General features: G+C 41.0%; 1 protein-coding gene across 1 annotated transcript in view; it reads right to left on the bottom strand.

Annotated features, from left to right (window-relative positions):
• Positions 1-671: 671 nt before the first annotated feature.
• CNTN3 (contactin 3) overlaps positions 672-22,290 on the bottom strand; it is a 106,218-nt gene continuing 84,599 nt past the window's right edge. The window contains exons 10-21 of the mRNA XM_075432632.1: positions 18,660-18,787; positions 17,085-17,260; positions 13,299-13,416; positions 12,015-12,173; positions 11,775-11,924; positions 10,937-11,007; positions 9,766-10,000; positions 9,479-9,594; positions 8,703-8,889; positions 5,307-5,419; positions 3,320-3,488; positions 672-2,724 (exon numbers count right to left, since the gene is read on the bottom strand). Of these exons, the coding sequence (XP_075288747.1) occupies positions 2,624-2,724; positions 3,320-3,488; positions 5,307-5,419; positions 8,703-8,889; positions 9,479-9,594; positions 9,766-10,000; positions 10,937-11,007; positions 11,775-11,924; positions 12,015-12,173; positions 13,299-13,416; positions 17,085-17,260; positions 18,660-18,787 (1,723 nt within the window). The 3' untranslated portion in view covers positions 672-2,623. The remainder of the gene's footprint in view (positions 2,725-3,319; positions 3,489-5,306; positions 5,420-8,702; positions 8,890-9,478; positions 9,595-9,765; positions 10,001-10,936; positions 11,008-11,774; positions 11,925-12,014; positions 12,174-13,298; positions 13,417-17,084; positions 17,261-18,659; positions 18,788-22,290) is intronic.

The following is a 22,290-nucleotide window of genomic DNA, read 5'->3' as shown; positions in this document are numbered from 1 at the left end:
TCCCTACTAACATAGGTGGAAGCCATCCTTACCATCTTAAAATTCACCTGTGTTCCCGGTGAGAAGGTTTTAGTGCTAGAAATTCTCTGGCTTTATGGGAAGCTGAAGTACAGAAGGAGCAGGCAATATGCAGGGGGGAAGAGGCCATGCCATTTAATGCTAAATAGTGATACGCTAAATAAATTATACCAAGAACTAACTCTTCTTCAATAGGATTACGTTATTTTTTTTTCATTTCACAGCAGAGGAAACAGCCAAATTGGATAGATGGGGAACAAGGAAAGGGAGGGGGCTTTTTGTCCCTCGTGCTGCAAACCTGTGGGCAGAGGCAGAGCTGAGCAGCTCGAGCAGACCCTCGGGTCCCTGCCCCAAGCATGTCTGGCTCCTCCGCGGAAAGGCCGGGATGGTGTTTACACCCTGACTCCTCTCCTCCCGCCCGACTGCTGTGGAAGGCGGCCTGGGTATGGCCTGGGTATATGTGTTAGGATTGGAGTCTCTGGGGCAGCAAAGCTACCGCGAGGGGAACCGCTCCTGTCCTGCCAAGAAGTGCCAGTTAGCAGAAATGCTGTGAAAAATGTAGCCAAGGATGTTTAGATGCAGTAAATCCCCGTGTGTGCAAATATGTAACACGGACAAGCAACGCTACTTTGAAGTACTCCAGTATCCCTCAATGTAATAAATATTTTATTAGAGTAATAGAAAAAAATGCATACAGATAACCATAGGATACACACACAACTGGAAGTTTAAGGATAAATTTCAAACTTTTCAATATGAAACAAGGTACTCGGTACATATCTCATGGAGATATATAACTAGACATTAAATAATACAATGTAATCGCATGAAAATGGCAATACAGGAACATGGACTAGAATTCCGTGAAACAAGAAGAGAAAGATTCACCCTTTGTTGCATGAAATATAACTATATAGTTACAAGTAACACCTGTTTTCCATCTCCCCCCCCACATTTGCAAGTGTCTGAAAACATCACTGGTTAGCCACATTGAAAAGCAACTAGCCATTTACACCTATATATATGTACAGTATATACAGATCTTGCTTACTTCAACAGTTAGCACAGATTTTCATCGGGATGGGATACTAATATGGTTATTTTCTATTTGAATGCATACCAAGGTATTTTTTCTACACTGCTACCGTTAAGTTCATTAATCCTGGTTCTCTCCCTTTATATTTCTGTGTGCTGTAATAATACTAAGATTTAAAAAAGCAAAAATTGATCTCTTCAAAAGGGTATGCGTTGTGTCACATCAACACTTGCTCTACCGTGCACATGGGCCGCTCTTGTCTAAAAGGCTGATTCAACTAAACTCACAACTGCAGAAGTCGAATGTACCAGGTTTAATGTATCTTTGATATATTGCTAGAAAGCAAGCATAGCTTTCTCTAGAATAGCAAGCCTGAAGTGTCTTTGTGTAATTTTTTTCTTATGAGCTATAGTATTGCCATAAACTTCCCAGAATCGTACGACAGTGATGGGGAGCGTTGGAGCGCCAGCCCAGGTGAAAGAGTTTTGTACTGGCTGAAGAGCAGCAGGAAGGAGAGCGAAGAACATAACACTGAGCTCAGGGTGAGTGTACAGGGCGGCGCGGCAGACAGAAAAGCAAGGTAATTTGGGGCTGCATATTTGGAAGCACCACATCACAAGGTAGGGAGGTGGTAGTAGTCCCTTTTTGTAAGGCCGTGGTGCAACTGCATTTCAGTAATGCTTACAACTGGGCACTTTTGTTAGCGAAACGCGCTGACAGGAGTTCAGAGAAGGGCAATACAAATGATCCCAAAGGTGGGAGAATTTGGTTATGAATAAAGAACCTGGCTAAGAAATATAAGGTGGGGATATAAGGAAATTAATTTTAAAATCTATTGATGGAGAGGAAGGTTAAGTGTTTGAAAAGGTCCATAAACGTACACTGCGATAAAACAGAGAGCCTTCTTTGAAACACGGCTGGGAAATCATTTTTTCAAAGTAGTAGTGGAAGCCCTGCCTCTCGGATACCCCGGTGTGGACTGCACGCAACCAGCGTCCACACTGTGCCTTTTCCCTACCTCCCAGCTTTGAGTTCTTGCTAGATTTAGAACAACCTACATAAAGGGCAGTGAGAAAACTGATCCAAGCCCACTGGGTTATGGCACTGCCTCAGGAACGGCCGCCTGGGCGATGGGTTATCAGCCGGCTGAAACGCCACGTCTCTCGTTTCGCCTTTCATACGTAGAGCGCTGGTATCGTGACAACACAGAACGTACTCAAACCCATTCGGTGGTGCTGCAAAAACGGGAGTTTGTCACCGAGCCGAGCTCTGCCTCGCAGCCCTGGTCACCGTGCCACCGCCCTCCCTCTCTCTTACGCTGTATCTGAAGTATGTAATATGTAAACTCCTTTGGTTCAAGTATTAAGGCATTTTAGATTCCTTCTTAAAGGATTTGCTAAACTTGTCGTGATATTTTTACTTCAACCTACAGTGAAATATAAAGAATTTAAAAACACGTCAGTATAGAAGAAAAACATGCATTAACCGCTGCAGTTTTTTTTAAAAAAGCACTTTTCTGTAGTAACTGATTCCTTTTTTTTCTTCCCCCCAGCAAATGAAAATGTATCATCACAACACTGTATTAAGAGTCAAGGAAAATACTGTTGGTAAGAAGCTGGATACACTGAAGATATTCAAGACTGATGGGCCAGAACCTCTTGCATCCATACCTGTGACAAATGAAAAAGGTCAGGATTAAAGGAAAGCATGAGTACCTGGCTCTGTCAAATTATTACTCTTCCTAGATACTAAGAAAAATTACTGTAAATTTTTATTTCTGACAATCAATTAAAATTTACAAAAATACACTACATCTTTTTAAACTACACAAATGTGCTGCAAAATGCTGACACTGTACGATTGGTCTTTACTTTCAAGGTAATAATAAAAAAAAGGAGAAAAGTAGAAAGAATAATAATCTAACGTTTTTAACACTAGTTTGTATCGTAATTTACCAGCTCAATAGAATGAAGTTTGTCATGCGTAAGGGCATGAAGACTGTTAATTGCTTTCCTTTTTATTACCTTATTGCCATACAACATACGAGCATTAATTGTTTTTTTTCTCCCCATCAATAAGGACTCAATTCCTGCAGAGACAAGCTGCGGCAACTGCTGTGTGTCAACTGCAAATTCGGTAACGACTGACTACGGTAAGGCACGACGTGTCTCTCGATACCGTGGCTGGTAGAAAGGAGGTTCCGACGGTGGCAGGGGACCCTACGTAAGCACGTGCCAAAATGCGAGGGATTCAGCTTCAACCTACTGGCTAGTCTGGGGATCAGGATCCGATCGCTGCTCGTGCCGTCGCCGCCATCCGTTGTGGCTTTCACTTCGATGATGTAATCTTCGTGAAACTGGAGCAAAAGCTCAGCCGTTGTCTTGTCCGTGCTCAGCACGTTCATATCGGTCTGGCTGCTGGTCCTGTACAACACCTGCAACGCAAGCCAACAGCTCCGCTGCGGCATTTCTGCCGCCAGGACCTGCCCTGCGATTTTTATTTATGTTTCTTGGAAACATGGGTTCAGTCTCTAAAAAGATGCGATGAGAGAAAAGATCTGATTCTCGGTTAATATTATAGGGCAGAATTACATTTAAAGATTGAAGGTAACATCAATCAAGCTCTTTTATTCCAGCTTTAATCTAAAATGGCACAACGTATGATGACAGCAAATGAATAACATATTCTGTTGAGTATCTTAATAATGTATTGTTCTATAAATTCTCGCACCATTTGGAATCTGTTATTATCTAGATCAACTGCTTGTGCCAATACGTAGTTTGGGAAGGAGAGAACATTACAGACTATGCTGGAAGATGTTCTGCAAGTGCAGAGTGATTATTCTGTCAGGAAACTTCAGTGCATTTGGTGTCCTACGTCTGACAGAATGGGAGCTACATCTGAACGCCACATTGCCCGCTCAACACGACCAGGCAAGATGAGAGGTATCTCCTGGTAGAGTCTGAAAAATAGATGGACCCTGTGCATTCACCCGGTGGAGTTCCACAAATTTGATGAGCAGGTAAGCTTGGGAGCTTCCCATTGCAAAACCCAGCAACCCCAGCTGCCCCAAAATAACGGCAGTAATGATGGAATGGAAAAGGAACACAAAGCCACTGGAATTACACACATGCTCCACCCTGGAGACTCGCTCCCTAACACTGAGCCCTGCTATAGAATGCTCTGGGAGGGACACGGCCGTACGGCTCACTGCCACAGCGACCGCACTACGGCTGCTGCGGCAGTTTCCATGTCATTTGTCGGCTCTTCTCTTCCTGGCAAACCAACTTTTGCTGACCGTACTGCCCTTGCCTTCTGGGATTAAAATGACCCACTGAGTGCTTTACTTCCGTATAATTAACCAGCTTTATCAAAATTCAGCTTATCCTTGGGTCCTTGGCAACGTTTGTTATCCACAGGGGAACCCAGAAATGTTGTGGGAGACAGACTGCGCAGTTCGCAACTCTCTGTGGTATGTTTTTAGGTCAGCTAGCGTCTGTGGAACTAGGTGGCTTATCTAACCTGTAAACATGTATTGCTTGCCAATACAACTCAGAACACTGCACAGTCAGATCTTCAGCATAAATCTTTTATGCGGGAATATGTCATGTGGGATCCAGCTGTACGCAGGTCATCAAGAGCATCCTCAGCTATTCTCTTAAACCCGCTTAAGATACATAACATACTTAAATACTGTTACGTTTGTGCGCTCATCACATTTAGAGTAGATGTACCAGTGTACTTTCCATCAAGACAATGAGCACGTCTCACAGGAGGTAAGAAGAAAAAGGTTTAAGAATATCAGTTTGATATATGCAGTACTAATAAATAGACCTGGCCAGCAATGGAAACTATACCCATCAGCTAAATCTTGGATTATCTGGTTTCCTGCAAAATGTTACATGTCTGTGTGTTATACGTTTGTAATGAGTGTTACACATGTAGTGTTACACATGTTATACCATCCAAGTGTTAGACATTTGGGTAAGTGGGATCCCAAGAGCTGGCAGCGATGCCTGCAGCTCTGGGCTTGCTTTGCCTGAGGAGAAGGCGTTTAGTGCACCAGGAATGGTGAAAGGACCATGGTTCACGGGACGTTGTTAGAATGAGTCAAAAGCTATAAAAAGGAGACACCACTGAAACGGTTCAGATGCAGTATGGTGCATCCTCTGAACTTACTGCCTTGCAAATGGACAAGAAAAAGCAAACTGTGGATTGCTTTCAGGTATTTTTCTCATCTGTTTTCAATTACCTTATACCCAATCACCTCGGACTCGTTCTCCATTGCTCTTACTTCCTCCCAGCTGAGGATTACTCTGGAGTCGGTGACATTCCACACCACGTTTCCCGGCGGCTGACTGGGTGCTTCAAACGCATAATAAAAGCATGACTTTAATTTAATTGGCATTAGTGATTTATTCTACAGTAGGAAATAATAGTTCAGGTAATTGACTGTCATTATATGTCGGATGCACAAGCAATTCCAATGCAGCCTCGCTGTTTGTACACTTTATGGTTCAGAGACTAAATTGGAAAAACAGAAGGAAAAATAGAACGGCACATGAATGTTATTTCTGAAGTTGCATTATCTGTTGATGGTCCTTCATTAAATACAGCCAAAAGCGTATGTCTTAGGACACGGGTGATCAATTAGAACAAACTCTAATGAAATTAATGATGGTAACAGGCAATTTCTAGTTTTAGTATACTACCAAAAATAAGCAAATACTTCACAACAGATTATTTTTTAGACAAATTTAGTCTTAGTGAATATTGAAATCTACACGCTACGCTGATTTAACACATTTATAATGTAAAAATATTTGACAGTTTTGGTTTTTTTTTTGGTGGTTCTTTTAACTCAAGACGTGATTTTGAACTGCAGTCTGTGCCATCTCAGTATCTGCCAGTTGGAACAACAGCGTGTTTCAGCCAACAAAATCTATTGGGGTTTTTTGGTTCATTAACAATCTGAGACTGTTATTTTCAAAAGGAGTAGTATCCCTTTGCCTGCACACTTCAGTATATCTTGAAACTGCCAAGCTTTCAGGGAAGGCGAAGGTAAGTACAAACCTCTTAAGATGCCTCAAGTTGGTTTCCCAGAAAATGGGTCATGCAGTGACACAATCAATGATTAAAATCTTTTCTAAATGTGTTAAGGAAAACAATTTACTGTTGCTGTCACCTAGTGGAGGCAACTGCTGCTTAGGTGGACCGTGCTAAGCTTTGATGCTGAAGGTTCCAGTATTAAACACTGACAGTGGATTTAAACACTCCTATCCATCTGCTTATGGGGTTTTTTTATCTTTTTTTTTTTTTCCCCCTCCTCTTATTTTTAAACTCTCTCACACAGGTAGCTCCCTACCTTCTTTCCATGAGCAGTCTGATCAAAACCCACCTGATTATACTTCTTAAACAAAGCAGACACAAAAATGTAAGAGCGAGACTTAAAAGGATTATTCTAAAGTCAAACCACTGCTCACAGGTGTTTGGGTTTTTTTTGCAGTATTTGCCTTGTTCTATATACTGAATAGGATTTAACCTGATGCACTAAGAGCCGCTTTTTGTAAATGTAAGAGGAGATTGTTTTACTCCCGAGAATTAAGTATTACAGCACATGCAAATAGTTTTCACAGAGATATTAAAGCTGAATTTCAAAAGAAATGAGTCATTCTTTTAAATCCACAACAAAATACTAATATGACATCTGAAAAAATGAAGAGCAATTATATATAAAAACTGTAATCCTCTATCTACCGCTTGACTTGTGGGAGTGATTCAGAAGGCTCCAGTTCTCTTCAGATACCCAGGTCTGCAGGAACCTGCAGTGTTCAGAGCTGCAGATCCTCATTTGCAATAGGTCAGACCCTGAACCACCACGTCACCTAAGCACCCGTCCCGTGCTAAGCGTGCAAACGGCTACCTGGCTTTCTCTGAGCCCCCTGAGAGCTGGGGCAGCTAGTATTTCTCTGAATTAGAACCGATGGACAGAATATTTTGTTGTATTTTAAGACCTCCTAAATAAGGAGTAACTGTAACATCTTGCCTTATAAACTTGGGGAAGTCTTCCCCCAGTTACCTGCTATTTTATATAGCGGTATTTTATAAAACAAAACTATACTTGCTATTTTTTGCTAGGAATATGAATATTTATTCCAATATAAAATCAAAGATACTTTGATGGTCAAAGACAAACAATGAAGTTTCAATCTTGAAATATACTGCCAATTGAACTTCAGTATTTGTGCTTCTTGATATGGTTAACAGTTACTAGTAAGAATCTTGTAGGTCTTATGGTGAATGTAAATGCAATGTGCACAGAAATCCTTCACGGTGAAAAACAGATCAATCACAAATATTCAAGTTAAGGTAGAAACTAGGATTGATCAAAAAATCACACATTTGAATGAAAAATCAGTTTCTGCTGCAGCAGTACAGAGAATTATTTGTCTTAGTTAATTCAGCTACTAGTTAGCAAAATCCTTCAGACTGACACCACACAGTATGGCAATGTTTTTGCTCTCTCTTTTCACGAGCAAAATACACAGGCATAGTGCAACTAATTTTTTTAGTTATTCTAAACAGCAGAGACCTTGACTAAGGGCCTGATCCAGATCCTGTTCAAATCAGTGGGATCAGATGCTTGTCCAGTTCGTGGTCACTAAAAAAGGCCTGAAAAAATCACCGAGCTGACTAGGCTGGCACAACCTCTAATGAGTAGCCAGCAGCCACATGGATGATTAATTAGCGAAGGCTATTCACCATGTGTCAGGGACAGGCTACAGGCCGCGAGTTCCTTCAGATCAGCCAATTTATGGTAGCTATACGTATAATATATCAAAACTCTAGCAAGTACAAGATAATCTGAGTTGGTTTAGTCCTCAGTGACAGAGTGTGACACTCATTTCTGCATATAATCATTTCTGATGAACTAGCTTATTTCATAATATTGATGATGCAACTACTTTTGGTAGAAGAATGTTAATGACTATTCCAGGGAGTCTGACCTTTCAGACAGACTTAATTGTACATTCTTGGGGGTCTGACAGAAATACTCCAAGATTGATGACCCTGACTCCAAGCTGTACTACAATGCAAGAGCATACTAAAAATATTTCCATTTGTAGAAAAATTAGTGCTGCCTTTGACAATCTGTTCTCCAGCTTAACTTCTCCTTTTAATAGTAAAGTGGCCTCTTGTGTAATTTGTTCAAGGGGAAACAATGGACCTGAAGGATTGTTTTGCATGAATTCTATGAGGATCGCTGCATTTCAAAAGCCATGCCCTAGAGAACTTACTGAAAAATTCAACAGGTCCCCATTTTTTTTCCTTGCAAACAACTGAATTTTTTCTTTTAAAATTCTTCCAGTGGCTAGAAGAAGAGTAAAGGTTCTATGGAGAAATTACGGATCTTACTTCAGCTCCACTGGCATAGCTGAGTTCTACTTACTCATCCTGCTAAAGCAGCAGAGGGTAGAGAACGGGACAGCTACGCTCCATTTAATTGTGTAACTAACTTCTCTAGTCTGGATGAAAATTTAGGTCATTTGTGCATATTGTGAGTCCCAGTAATGCGCCTATTTTTCATTTGCCTGCAAGTGCTAACACACCGTTATGTCTCTCCCCACTTTACATTCACGATACTTACGTGTCTTTTTTGTGGTCGCATTTACTGTGGCACTAAAGGGACCGGCTCCGGCACTGTTATAAGCACGGACAGCTGTGTAGTATGCTAAGTTGCTCTTCAAACCTGTTATTCTTATTGATGTCTCATTCCCTGCAGCTTTTACTCTGTTTGAAGATTCTTCTTTTCCACCGTTATTCCAGTACCTAACCTAGTAGATATGGAACAAAACCATTTAAAATCTTGCATGGAATGGGCTGTTCACCCACTGCATCGCATTTGACTCCTTTAAGTGCATTTTGTTTCTCAGATGAAAAAGGTAGAAATACATTAAAGTTTCAAAAATATGTTTACTATGTAAAAAAAATTCTCATCCATCTGCCTTTCACGCTTGCCGCTCTTTTTAGTGTGACTGTAGGAAAAAGGGAACTGAAATATTAGATCTTGCTTGAATTAAAAAATGACAAGAGGAAAATCATTACTTCATCTAAAAAAGTAAACAAGTTACGCTCAGAAAACTGTATTTTACAAAATAGTTTCTTTGCAAGTAAATGTAATTCTGAAAAAATATGTCAGACAGACACATGATTATCAGCACAGGAAGCAAAACACGATTTCATTCTGTGGCCTTTGTTTTCAATGACACTTAGAAGAAAATAGCCTTCTTTGGGATGTACGTGGGGTAGGAAGAAAGCAAGATGCGTGGCAATCTCTTGTAAATTTGTGCTGCTGTCCTGCAGCCCCCCTGACCCTTCTGCCTCATGAGCCTTCACAAAGGAGAGTATTTTAAATGAGCTCACCTCGTAGCCCAGTAATCTTCCACTACTCATCTTCCAGGGAATGGCTGTCCAGGAGACCTCGATGACCGAGGACGACAGGCTCGTCGCAGATACACCGGAGGGTGCTATGCTGGGCTCTGTATGCGGAAATCAATAAATGAGAGATCAGCAGCACTGGTGACTGTGGAAATAAATACATTGGTATTCAAAGTGATCTCATTTCTATTAACTGTTGCTATGTTCTCCGATGAAATATCTTGTGTTAAATTTCTGGAGGTAACTCAAGCAATCTCGAGATAACCACATACCTTCTTCAGCTGAAAAAACTGTGGTTACTGAACTGAATGGCCCTTCTCCTTTATTGTTATAGACACCAACTTTGACTTCATATGGTGAAAAGGGCAAGATGCTTTCATTCCTAAAGACATATCTTGGTGTGTCGGGAGAGGTGACCACAGTCTGTATCCACGTTGTGGTGCCGAAAGGGCGGAAAGCAACAACATAGCCAAATCCCTCTCCGTTCTGTAATTCTTCTGGGATGGGCTGTGAGAAAAGCAAGAGATGGCAGAAGTCTGTGATGTTACGTACAACACTGGGGATACTTTGCAGGGTGAAAGCAAAGTATCCCCAGTGTTGTACGTAACATCACAGACTAACATACTAACGTACATGATTGCAACTAGGTTCTGGTACTGAATTTGGGATCATTCCATCAACAAATTAACTCTGGTACAGCAGAGCAAAACATCTTCCTCTTGATCCTATTTTAAGATTTGCACTTTAAGAAGAGAACAACTTTCAGGTATATTCCTTGTTATCCAGTAAATATACTGCTTTAAGACACTATTCAATAAATTACATTTTTTTCCCAGTTTCTGGTCACAATTCATAGTTCATAAAAAAAATTAATAATTGCTTAGCCAATTACTACAGAATCCAACACTACCTTTGTACAGTGGCTTAAACCTTCGTCTGATGTGATTATGATTAAGTAACCACACAGAGTAGTATATGTTACTATTACTATGTTAATACTATGTTAACATTTTTTTACTCATTAAAAACAGCCCACTTAACATGAAGTAGCCCCTGACCGTACAGCTAGCACATGTGCCCAGAGTTAACAGTAAGAAAGCAAGAACTGCAAAGCTGCCCTGAGAAGCATTGTTCTTCGGCTCAACCTTTGAGCAACACCCCTTCCTCTTCCCCCGTCCTCCTGCACCCTTTCCAGCTGAACATTTGAGAACAGAAGCAACCTCAGACAAACGAACTAAATGTCCTCCTGATTGCCATCTGGCACAGTAACACAGGAAAGCGAAAGAGGGAAGGCAAACGTGCATAGCTCACAGTACAGAATGTTACCGAGCACATATACATCCTAGATGAGAAGCTGCTGCAGCCAGGGAAATTCATCTTTTAAGGAGAGTTTGAATGAAAACAATCATTCTCTGAAGAAAATTGCTTGCCAAGAAAACTTACATCCCATGTTATGACCAGTTCAGACCTGCTGCCTCCTCCCCCACTGACTTCAGATGGGGGAATTTCGGGAACTGTGAAAAGGAAACGTACAGCTGTCTGCACAGTGTAGCGACAAGAGATGACATCATATACCGTTAACCTCCTGCTCCAAAGCTAACCTGCCTGCATTCATATTGCTTTTGCAAATCGAGGGCAAGGCTTTTGTGGCAGGGTGGGCAGCGCTGGAAAGCCCCGGCCCCATCCTGCACTCACCCTGCTGCTTTCCATCGCTGGGGCAGGCGGATGCTTTTCTGAGCGGCTGAAGAACCTCCCTAGCTCGCAGCCTGAGCCCTGTATGCTAATACTTATGAGCTTCTAAAAATTTGAGGCGTGCTTCATTTTTTTTTTTTTAATAGGGTTAACGTATGCGGTTGTATTGGGCAATGGTCTTACTCCAAGTAAACTCCTGGGGTTTTAACTGATGCGCTCTTCTGAGCCACATGCTTCTTACATGGAAGGTGTTCACTGATCAAACACTAGAAATGAAAAAAACCCGTCAAAATTAACTTATTTCCCTTCATTAATACCTTCAGACTCTGCAGCACTGCCTGAACTGACAGACATTAGCATACTAAATACAGTTTAAATGTATTTAGATGCTACGCTTCTGTGATGCTCAGTAAAGCAACACAAACTATCCCACAGCTAAATGGAAAAATCATGAACAAACTAGTTGTTACAGGCATTTATAGTCAAGGGCAATTCCAAGCTTGTCTGCAAAGAGCCAAGGATATGAACGCTCCTTTTTTGTTAATATTCAACATTAATGAATTCAAAACAAATAGAAGAACCCACTAACCTGCCTCTTCGGTTCTTACTTTTTCTGAGGGCAAACTAGGTTCTCCACCTCCAATTTTGTTACTGGCAACTACACGAAATTCATATTCAACCCAAGGATTTAAATCCACTACTGTGGTTGTGAATGTTTTTCCATCGATCACATCTGGAACTAGTAAAAAGAAAGAAAAAAGGCACTAAGAACATGGTGTCCTTGGTCGAAAACATTTCAACAGCGCCTGTAACAAGAATTGTGTTTTACCTGTTGTAACTCGCTGCCAGCCAACTGAGAAAGGTGTCCTTGCTTGTATGTTGTAAGTGGTTACTGGGCTGTGATTATCTGTGCCTTCTTGCCATGAGATCTGAGCCGTGGTATCAGTTATTTCATCCACTTTCACATGTTCAGGGGGCCCAGGTGAACCTAGCATCAGATTGAAAAATGTTTTGTAACGCTAGTACCCTGGAAATCACTAACAAAGCAGTGATTCCCATTTTTATCAGCGCCACGGTAGGAAGAAAACAATTCAGCTTGGAATGAGAACACTTGTAATTATTGTTTTACATTCACTAAACTTCACTCTGATAATCTAATTCTGAAATACTCTGAACTGCAGCAGAGATGACAGGGTTTTGGTTTCTTTCAAGGACCTTTGTTCAGCACGAACCTTCTATCTTTCCAACGTCTTTTACTTTAGTCCTCAGTGTCCTCTTTTAATCTACTCATACATCTCTGTAGTCTGCCAATTTGTTATCTACAGCTGTGTTACTGTACGAAGCACGGTAACAATTTCTCAGCACAACATCTGATCAGCACCCCGAGCAGCAATTCACTCAGGCGAGCTTTCTGCTGCCTTCTGGAAAATCCTGATTTTGGGCATCCTGGAAAAAATGCTGGTTTTTGTCTCATCTGCACCAGCAAACGGGGGGGAGTGTGTGTGTGAAATGACTAAATCATCGGCAATTAGAAAATATCTGGCATATTTTAAAATACATTGAGCAAGTGTTGATCACATAACGTGCCTTCCCAGATCAAAGCTTTTTCCTTGCAGTAAATGTAGCTGTATCACCGCAAAGGAAGCTACGGTTCTGGCTTAACCGTGAGCATTCCTTCTCTGAATGAGAAGGTAAAAGCCTGCATTACACGCTTCAAACTCCAGCCTGTCCCTGGGACAAAGCCTCTCCTAGGGTCTGGCAGCCGTTGCCCATTTCACAGGAAGGATTCTGGAGTCACCAACCCCAGCTGCTCACAGCTGCCAGCACCGAGTTCCCTCTCGTCAGCGACTTGAAGGACTGTCAGTGAGAAAAGATGTGCAGTCCATATTATATCCTCCAGCTCTTAATTTCTCTGGGAAAAATTAGGCTTCATCCAAAGATTGAGCTAAAATTCTCCCTGACTGCAGGGCAGAATGATGTAATTCAAGTCACAGTCATTCATCACCTAATTCAAGTCATGAACTGGTTTTGTAACCTACAGCATCAGTTGCTTCTGTCATCTACAATATAAAAGAGAAAATATGATTCATGGTTAACTGAAGCTGAAATTTACCTCGTACGATAAGGTCCGCTGCAGATGCTACGCTATCCACGTCTGTCTTCACCATACAAACATATTTCCCACTATGTTTCAGCTGGATGTTTCTAATCATTAAATCTCCTGATGCACTCTGTCGAAATACAAAGTTCTTATTAATGTAAAAGTACTACCCTGTAATTTAATACTGATTATATTTGTAAATGGAAAAGAAATCAGCCAAAAATGTTGAAGATGAAGTTCCTCAAAAATTGCACTGGCAGACAGCCTGCACGATAGCAAGTTATTACCCATCAGCACGGCAATTGTCTGTAAGCAACGTGAGGTAGCATCCCTCTTCTACAGGCAAAGTAAGCTACAACGAGGTTAGCTCCTACTGGGGACGTACCTCCTGGCTGCTGTTGGGAACCATGGAGAAAGCCAGCGCCCTGTGACCAACCACTTGTCTCAAAGCCCTAAGGAGGGGAAAAATGTAGTTTAGACGGCCATTAACCAGTCTGACTGCTAGGCAGACTTTCTAAGTCTTGTTATTACAGATTTTTAAGGCGTTCAGATCGGTAAATGACAACGCTGAATTTGGTCCATTCTACAGGTTACTGCAAGCACACTTTCATTGAAAGGTTGTACATTTCAGGCTATACTCCCCATTTTACAAGTTTAAGTTCTATTCTTTGTTCTTCACTGAGTATTATTTAACCTTTGGTCATTTTTTCCCATTGGTGTCTCTCTCATGTCATAGCACGTGGTTGATCTTCTGAATTGTACATAAAAACTGAGTGATAACTGTAACTTCACACCACGTTAGGGCTCCTTGTATACTATTTGTTTTCTGCATCACTGTGTAGAGAATTTGATATTAAACCTTTGGTAGCCAGTGTCACTTCAAAAAAATCTCTTTCCATCAGCTGATTTACTGCTTTAACCCGGTTCACATCATATTTTCCAGGTGACAAATCTCCCCATCAGATCTCAATTTTTAAAAGTTGTTAGGTTTTTTTTAAATTTTCTGGAAAAGCAGCGTTTCAGTTGAGGACAGAACCATATTTTGTGGTTGTTTTCAGCTACTCTGGCTACATGGCTGGTTCTTCAGTGCACATTAGTTTGGGAGAAAGGGCAAGACATGACTGTGGAGTTTATTTTAGTCTTAGAACAAAAAATAACAACTTTTCCAACCATTTGATTATTTTTTTTGTTTCATGCATTATTTTAGCATTACAATGTCTCGCTTCTTTATTCAACACAAGCTGAAAACAATTCTGCCCACTTCCCTTCCATGTGTGTATAAACACAACGCCTGGTCTTCTCTGAAAACACAGAGGTGAGGATGCACGGGACAACTCAGCCCTGACTGCCTACAACGCATCAGAAATGGAGTCGAAGGCAATCTAAAATCCACCTACTTGACTGGAAATGGATATTCAGGGAATGACCAACAACAACCATGCATGCTCAGAAGCAAGCCATGTTCTACACGAACTTATTTTAGCAAACTAAATTTAAAACTTCTCAACAAAGTCAAACAGAGTAATTTTACTTGGCATAAAACCCACCAAAACATTAACGCTGCATTTAAAGTATTTGTGGGTATTTTGGGGGCTGCAGACCATCAGTGGGATCCACAGCCTTGCCTAGCCAGATTAAATCTTTGTCAGTGTGGACAAGTCCCGGTGACAGGAAGGTCACCTTCCTTTCTCCGTGCTACACAGAATACAAATGAAGAGCAGTCCATGCGGCATGAGCAGCTGCTGATGCTGCTTTTGCTTCTCCTGACTGCGTAACAACCTCGGCCACGGCTGGGCTCTAGGAGCAGGTGACACCCGAAACAGTTTAGAAGCAATCTGTTCAGAATTTTGGAATCTGCTTGGTTTGCCATACTTTTCGTACAAATCATCTGCCCAACAAAAAAAAAGAGCAGTAAGACAGTGTTACATCCTATATTTTTCTAACCATCTGGAAGACCAGGTGGTGGTCCCATAACATTCCCACTAACTACTACTACGTGTCGGAGACCTCGGGGACTTCCAAGACATCATTACACAGGAATCGATCCATAGAAAAATTATCTTCCTTTTGCCATGTTTACAACCAAGAAAGCTGAAGTTATTTTTGCACAGATATTTTCATTTAACAAACACACGCTGTAACTGTTGGAAGGCTTAGGACATGTTTATGCTTATGTACTTACCATGACCCACACATAACTGCAGGTGACATTCCACTGACCTCAATGTGATATAAAGCACATAAAATATTTTATTAGATCTCTTGGTAACCTATGAAGTTTTCTACTAATGAGCTTCAATCCCTCTTGACACAAATAAGAGTTTAAAAAAAACCCCTCCAAATGTCTGTATTCCATAAAAAAATTCTAATTCCGTCCCTTGTGAGAAATTTCCAAGTAAAATATTCTAGATTCAGAGTTCTGAGCCAACACTCACCCTAGATTCTTCTTCAGCACTGACTGAGAATTTTTGTCAACAATACTTTTTTATGCTTTGTCCCTCGGGGGGGGGGGGGGGGGGGGGGGGGAAGACACCTAAACAAGGCTCTGATTTGGAATTACGCCTGTGTGTGTTTTAGGAAAAAAGCTACAATGTTTTGTGAGAAAAAATACTGTACTTTCCAATCAGCTTTTGAAGCCTTAACTGAGCCAGTAAAACTGTCAGATTCAGGTTTTTGTATGTTTTTAACCTTTCCTTTCTAATCTTACTATTTGTATATACAACCAGAGTACAGCTGGGGGGAAATATTACTAAATAAATAAAGTCCATGTAGCAATACTGGAAGGTAACGGGCTATGAAATCGAAGCATTCCCATTACAGCATGACAGATGGTCAGTTTGTAATTCTCAAAACACTTCTGTGCAAATGTACATGATATATGAATATCTCATGGCTCCTACAAGGAAACCTCATCATCTCCACATGCACTTGTATTTAATCAATTGCAAACTGCAGAACAATCTGTGTGTTTGGTGCCTACTGATGAAATGTGGAATCTTTCAAGGTTTTACAGGTAAAGAAGAAGAAAGTTTGGTGCTGGAATTTCACAGTTTCACAGTCAGTAGTGTCTAACCCACAGCTATTCTTCTAGAGCAGGAGATCTGGCAAGAATATGTGAAAGGAAACTTTATGAGGGCTTATAATGGCCGGTTTCAGGCTGATGCTCAGCTGTTTGTTTTGCTACCGCTTGGCCGTGGCTTGCACTATAATAAGGCCTTTTGCTGTAATTGATTTCATTCTTGTGATACATCCCTCGTCTGTCTTAACGCTTCACTCTTCATGTTTTGATTAGAAGGCTGAATTCAAAAAAGCATTAATGCCACCACCCCCCACCCCCAGCAGCATCTCTGCATGCTGCATAGGAAATATTCAATGAGATACTTGGCTTCTCGCCCCGGGAGGCTCAGGCGGAATGTTGACGGATTCAAGCGCAGGAAAAATAAGGAAAGATGGAATGTTTTTTGTTCGGCTTTAGGCTGAAGCTCACAAAGTCTGTTGTCAAGTTCCTTAATCTGTCATTGCTGAGTTTCATGTGATCTTGGGGAAAATCATGCAGGGCCAGATGCAGAAACAGAGGTAGGAAGTTAAGAGTACTTCAGGTCTAAAATACAAGGCATCTGTACAACAGGTTATGGGCAGCAAACTAGCTCAATGAATGATTCTCCTTTCCCAACACAAGAAAATTCTACACGCTCAAAAGAGAAGAAACATCCCAAGTCTACTGTGTTGAGAAAAGAAAAAAGAGTAAGCCTGTCTGTGCTGCGTAAGGCCAGTGATGAGAAGATGTCTGCAACTCACCCCTCCAACCTTCTCAAAATGAGAAGCGTCCTTCTTGAAATCGGTGAGCGTTCCATTGAAATACCAGGTGAAGCTGATGTCCAGTATAGGATCATGCTGAACCTGGCAAGGCAAGACGACACTTTCTCCAACGGTGACATCCATGTTGGAAGGTGCCAAAGTAATCCTGGTTGGCTCTGTTGTGAGCAGAAATATCGGTTATTGGATTGCTGTATTGCTGAGCTTTGCTTGCTACTAATATTCTACCACGTTCTTCAAATCTGATTAATGACAGTCACTTCAAATTATGCAGCTGGACTATAAATCCTGCTGCCCAGCCCCTCTTGTTGGAGCATTGTGTCCTTGCACATTTACCAGTGGGAGCTACTCAAGACTGAAAAGGTAAATTTTCACCTGCGGAGTACGGGCCGATACACTTTACAAAGCTAAATGCACTGCAACCCACAGCAATGAAATTACCATTCAAGAGCATGTATGCTTCTCAGCAATAACATTAATGTTTTAGAGCAGGAAGCTGTAGTAGCAGCCACTGGGCAGATTAAGAGGTGGGAGTGAGAGAAAGAGTTAACAGAATCTGGAAACTAAAGGAAATCCACATAGAGTAGAATGCATTGGATATTTGGGTCTATATATCATCTAGAACATAAATAGTGTAATTAAGAACAGCTGCTTGTTATTTCACAATCACATGAATGGAGAAAAATTTCAAGTACTGTAAATACTGTAAAAATAAAATTTGATTTTAAAACCCCTTTGTATGTAATTTTATTATTTGTATACAAAGGGATATGAATCATTTAGGAGCACAGACTGAAAATGTGAAGCTGTTCATTCACTGAGCAAAATAATTCTCTTTGGATCTACGAGATATATAGGATATGTAATACAGTCAGACAGTAGTCTGAGTTTGGAAAATCTTTTGGATATTCCAATCTTTAAAAAACGACGCCATGAGAAAAGACATTCTTCAGAGAAGCGTCACCGACTACTGGGCCTTTTAATCCAGGGTCTCAGACAGCAGCTAAGAGGAAGGGGCAAACACCCTTTTAACAACAATTATGTATAGAAAGGCTTTGTGCTTTACTGTCCATGGAGTCTCTGAATGTTCCTGCAGCTGGAGTTTCTACCACATCCTTTTCCATAAGCAACCAGCATATAGTTCCTTAGGACTAACCAGATTTTGTACTGTAATATAAAATTACCTCAAATACTTTTTTCATTACCATGTTTTTTTATCAACAAATTAAAAAAAACCTCAGTCCTAACCTAAAAGCATAATTGCACTATTTAGGGAAATAAGAGAAGGGAGAAAAGCGTTAAGAACTCCCTCACATCTGAGAAATATCTTTGTCAAAGACAGAAAATCCCTCAGTCTCTTTCCCCTCAACTAATAAAAGATCTGCAACAAATATCTTTTTCTCTTTCTGTATTATTAAATATATGACTTCTCACACTCTTTACCTTCCACTAGATTTACTATTTTTTCAATAAGCAAACTCAGACTCCACGTCGCTGCAGAGTTTGCAATTCAATGCACATCCCCGCACAGAGGACCCTCTGTTCCAGCTCACCTACCGGTAACGATTAAGTTTGTAGAGCCCCTGGCTGTTCCAAACTGGTTTGTTGCCAGGCACGTGTAGCTTCCAGCATCAGCTTTGGTCACATTGGCTATTCTTAGTCCTCCATCCTTTAGTAACACGATTCTAAAAAATTGTGAAGAGATTTTAAAAGTTGCGGCATCGGTTTGTAGACAAAATCCTTTATTACTCATACTGTTACCTCAGATCTATCAAACTGCATCGATTACCAACCTGATGTTTGAAAATTTTGTGGCCATACACTGACAACCTGCAACAAATTTATACCCATCTGTATATTACTCACCATTTTGGACACCAGTAGAACCAATGTTTAAGACCTGTATGTGTGCATATGTCTGTCTGTGTGTGTGTGAGCGAGAAATAGCACATTAACTCCAACTTCAGCTGCACCAACTGAAACTAGAATAATTTTCAACTGTTATGCTGTCTGCCTCCGGCAGCCTTGCATGGTAACTTTGAAATACCCGTGTATCATGACGATGCAATGGGATTTTTCATAAGCAATCCACCTTTTGCACTTTTCAGGGTTCGTACAGACAAGCCCAACATACTGCGTTGAAGTCAACAGCTCATTTGCACATCTGACTCTAAAGCAGGATTTAGCCCATGCAAGTACAAACTCAGTATTTGTTTAGAAAGCAAACTGAGACTTCACACCGTTGCAGACTTCTGTCTCCGTTTATCACCAATGCTGAGCAGGAGAGACCTGCAGACATGGGAGAGCTACGCTTTGTGGCATGAGGAGAGACCTGCAGACATGGGAGAGCTACGCTTTGTGGCATGAGGAGAGACCTGCAGACATGGGAGAGCTACGCTTTGTGGCATGACTTGAAGGAAAGAAAATCCCCTCCATCCCACACAAACCCCACCAGTGAGAATCATGCCTAATGAACACACAGCATGGAACAAAACGGAAAGATCCTCATAAAAAATGTGAACCAAAGAAGATTTGCATTACTGATACAGACAGAAGAGTGCCAGCATCCCAACAGCTGAGATGACAAACTATGGCACATCCTAGGCAACAGCACTGGAAGGATGCAAAAGCAAGGTTAATTTGACTCCCTCGTTCCCTATTCCTCCTCTCTGTCATATGCTTAGATGCAGGACCTTCTACCAAGGCTTCACTAAGGTAACCCAGAGCAGCTACACAACTAACTGTAACTGTATATACAAACACCCAGAATAATTAACAAAAAAGTAAACAACATTTTTCCTGACATGCCTAATTCTCTCTCCGATGACATCAATCCATTTCAATGGCACCAAACGAATCGCGGCGAGGCTGTTCTGTTGGTTCCTAAGCACCTTGGCTAGCAGGTATTTTGGAAATGCCCCAAACACCCACATCTAGTGACACCGAATCAACAGAACAGCAAACAACCTGAACACTCTGGGCAAACCTCTAACTGCGTTAGCTGGAGTCTTACACAGTTATCGCAGTAAGTACCAGCTGAGGAGGCAGCAAACGTCCTGAAACTTCACATTGCTATCTTCCCTTTCTCAGAAGCCATGAGGATTGTGCCTTCTCACTTGCACGTACTTCATTATTAACCTGCTTCTTTATTCAGTACAAAATTAATTAAATACACACCCCTGCTGGTCTTTTTATTTTTAACATACTTGGTGCAAATTAGGATCTCCATCGCTTGTCCCAACTGAGATTCAGTGCTCTGAAGTTAAACACATATTACAAAAAGTCGATGGGGAAGTCTGCTGTGTTAGGTGGGAACTGGAGTCACTGCCTCTTCCCAAAGCTTGTCCCAAGCATGGGGTAAGCACGATGTTCACTAGAACAAACAGGTTCCTTGCTCTTCCGGCACTCACACGCTGTAACTACTAGCTTGGCATGAGCAACTCTCCATGCGAAGCTCCACAGGTGCTATGGCAGCTGACGAAGGACAACGCCAGCTTGAAACGGCAGCACTGGCTGCAGGGCAAGCCTGTAAAGACTGCTGGGACCGAAGGCAGGCACGGCTACAACACACCTGGGGAACACACCACCGGAGACTTCACTGCGTTGCCAAAATAAAAGTTGGCCCGCAGAAGGTATATGCTTCAGTAAGCTGCACTGTCATTGATTATTTATAGTGATTTATATTATAAATAATACAGTGTTACAATGTGTTTGGTTTTTTATAAAAGAAATTCAGCTGAATGCATATTTCAGAAAATAATTTATTTGCTAAATGAGAGCAACAGAACACAACTCTGGAGTTTGATGGGTTCGGTGATCTTATCCTTCACCCTTAACTTCTCTGATCCTTCAAAACCATGTTCACTACCGCAGACCACGGCGGTGGGAGTCTCTCGTGCCTCTGTAGTTATCCTGCTCCTCTCCTTTAACAGCAAGTTCACCTAATCCTCAAGGCCACAGGGAGACTGCACTTCACATGTCTGAAAGCGGGAGTCTGGATTCCCTCCACAGCTGCGCTGATACTACATAACCCTTCCCAATGAAACAGACTCAGAAATAAGCACAACCTTTACTTAGTTTTCTTAATTATTTTGAATTGCATTTTATATTTTCTTAACAAAAAGATGTTGCAACACTCAACGCTGTAGCGGAGATACATTTCCTTCGGGCAAAGGTGATATGACGATGAAATTAGCAGATGCAAATGACAAGTCACCTTGTTAGAATGATAGACAAAAGCATCTTATTTGGGGGAGAAAATAGTTGTATATAAATAGATAGACAGTTTAACCAGTTTACATTTGGAAGTAACCACCTCTGAATCTTCCTTCCTAAGTACGCTGAGGTAGCCAAGCCAACGTGGTGGCATCTGAAGCACATTCGTAAGGAGGATGTGCTCCATCAGTGTCTGCACAGCCGACCTCCCTGAGGCTTATTAACTTGTTTTGGAATATTTATAAGTTGTATTTCGCTGCACTTTATATTAGATGGAACATTTATAATTAATTAAATCTTCCCATAAGGTATTTTCAATGTGTTAAAGACATGGTTAATACATTTTATAGGTAATTATAACGACATCAATAAAAGGTGTTAAAATATATCAATTAGGGTTGCAAGCAAGCTATTGAGACGCTGGACTTTCTAGTTATCTGTATATTTGGCAAAGGCTTGTATTGCATCATCTACTTTGAAGCAGTTTCCAATAGAAAAAATGCAAAGCCAAATAAAAACCCAACGGTACTGACTAAGCCTGAGATCAAACAAAGGAAAAAATAGGATTGGGGTATAAACCAGAAAATGGCTATTCTTTAACTAAAACAAGTCACGCTTAGAGTGCTCTGAGCTATCTGGAAGTCTAGCTTGCCTAGAATAATTAAGCAATAGGCTTATTAAAACCAAGATATAATTAAGATCAAGTTTTTTTTCCAGAATTAAAAAAAACCAAACACACAACAAATCAATTCTAGAAAAAAATTATTGTCAAAATAAAATCTTAACTGGTAAATTAAAAAGATAAACACTTTTTCAATTACAAAACAGTAACTGCAGCGCAGCCTATGAAAACACTAAACCCAGAAATAGCTCTGCCCCTCCTGCTGAAACATTAAACAAACCAAAGCTTTTAGTATACTTAAAATTATTAGATACTCACACACTGTGATAAAACAAATGTACTACGGCTGGC

This window comes from Opisthocomus hoazin, chromosome 11 (assembly GCF_030867145.1).
Source record: "Opisthocomus hoazin isolate bOpiHoa1 chromosome 11, bOpiHoa1.hap1, whole genome shotgun sequence".
NCBI classification, from domain to species: domain Eukaryota; kingdom Metazoa; phylum Chordata; class Aves; order Opisthocomiformes; family Opisthocomidae; genus Opisthocomus; species Opisthocomus hoazin.
This window is presented reverse-complemented; position numbering and strand designations above follow the sequence as displayed.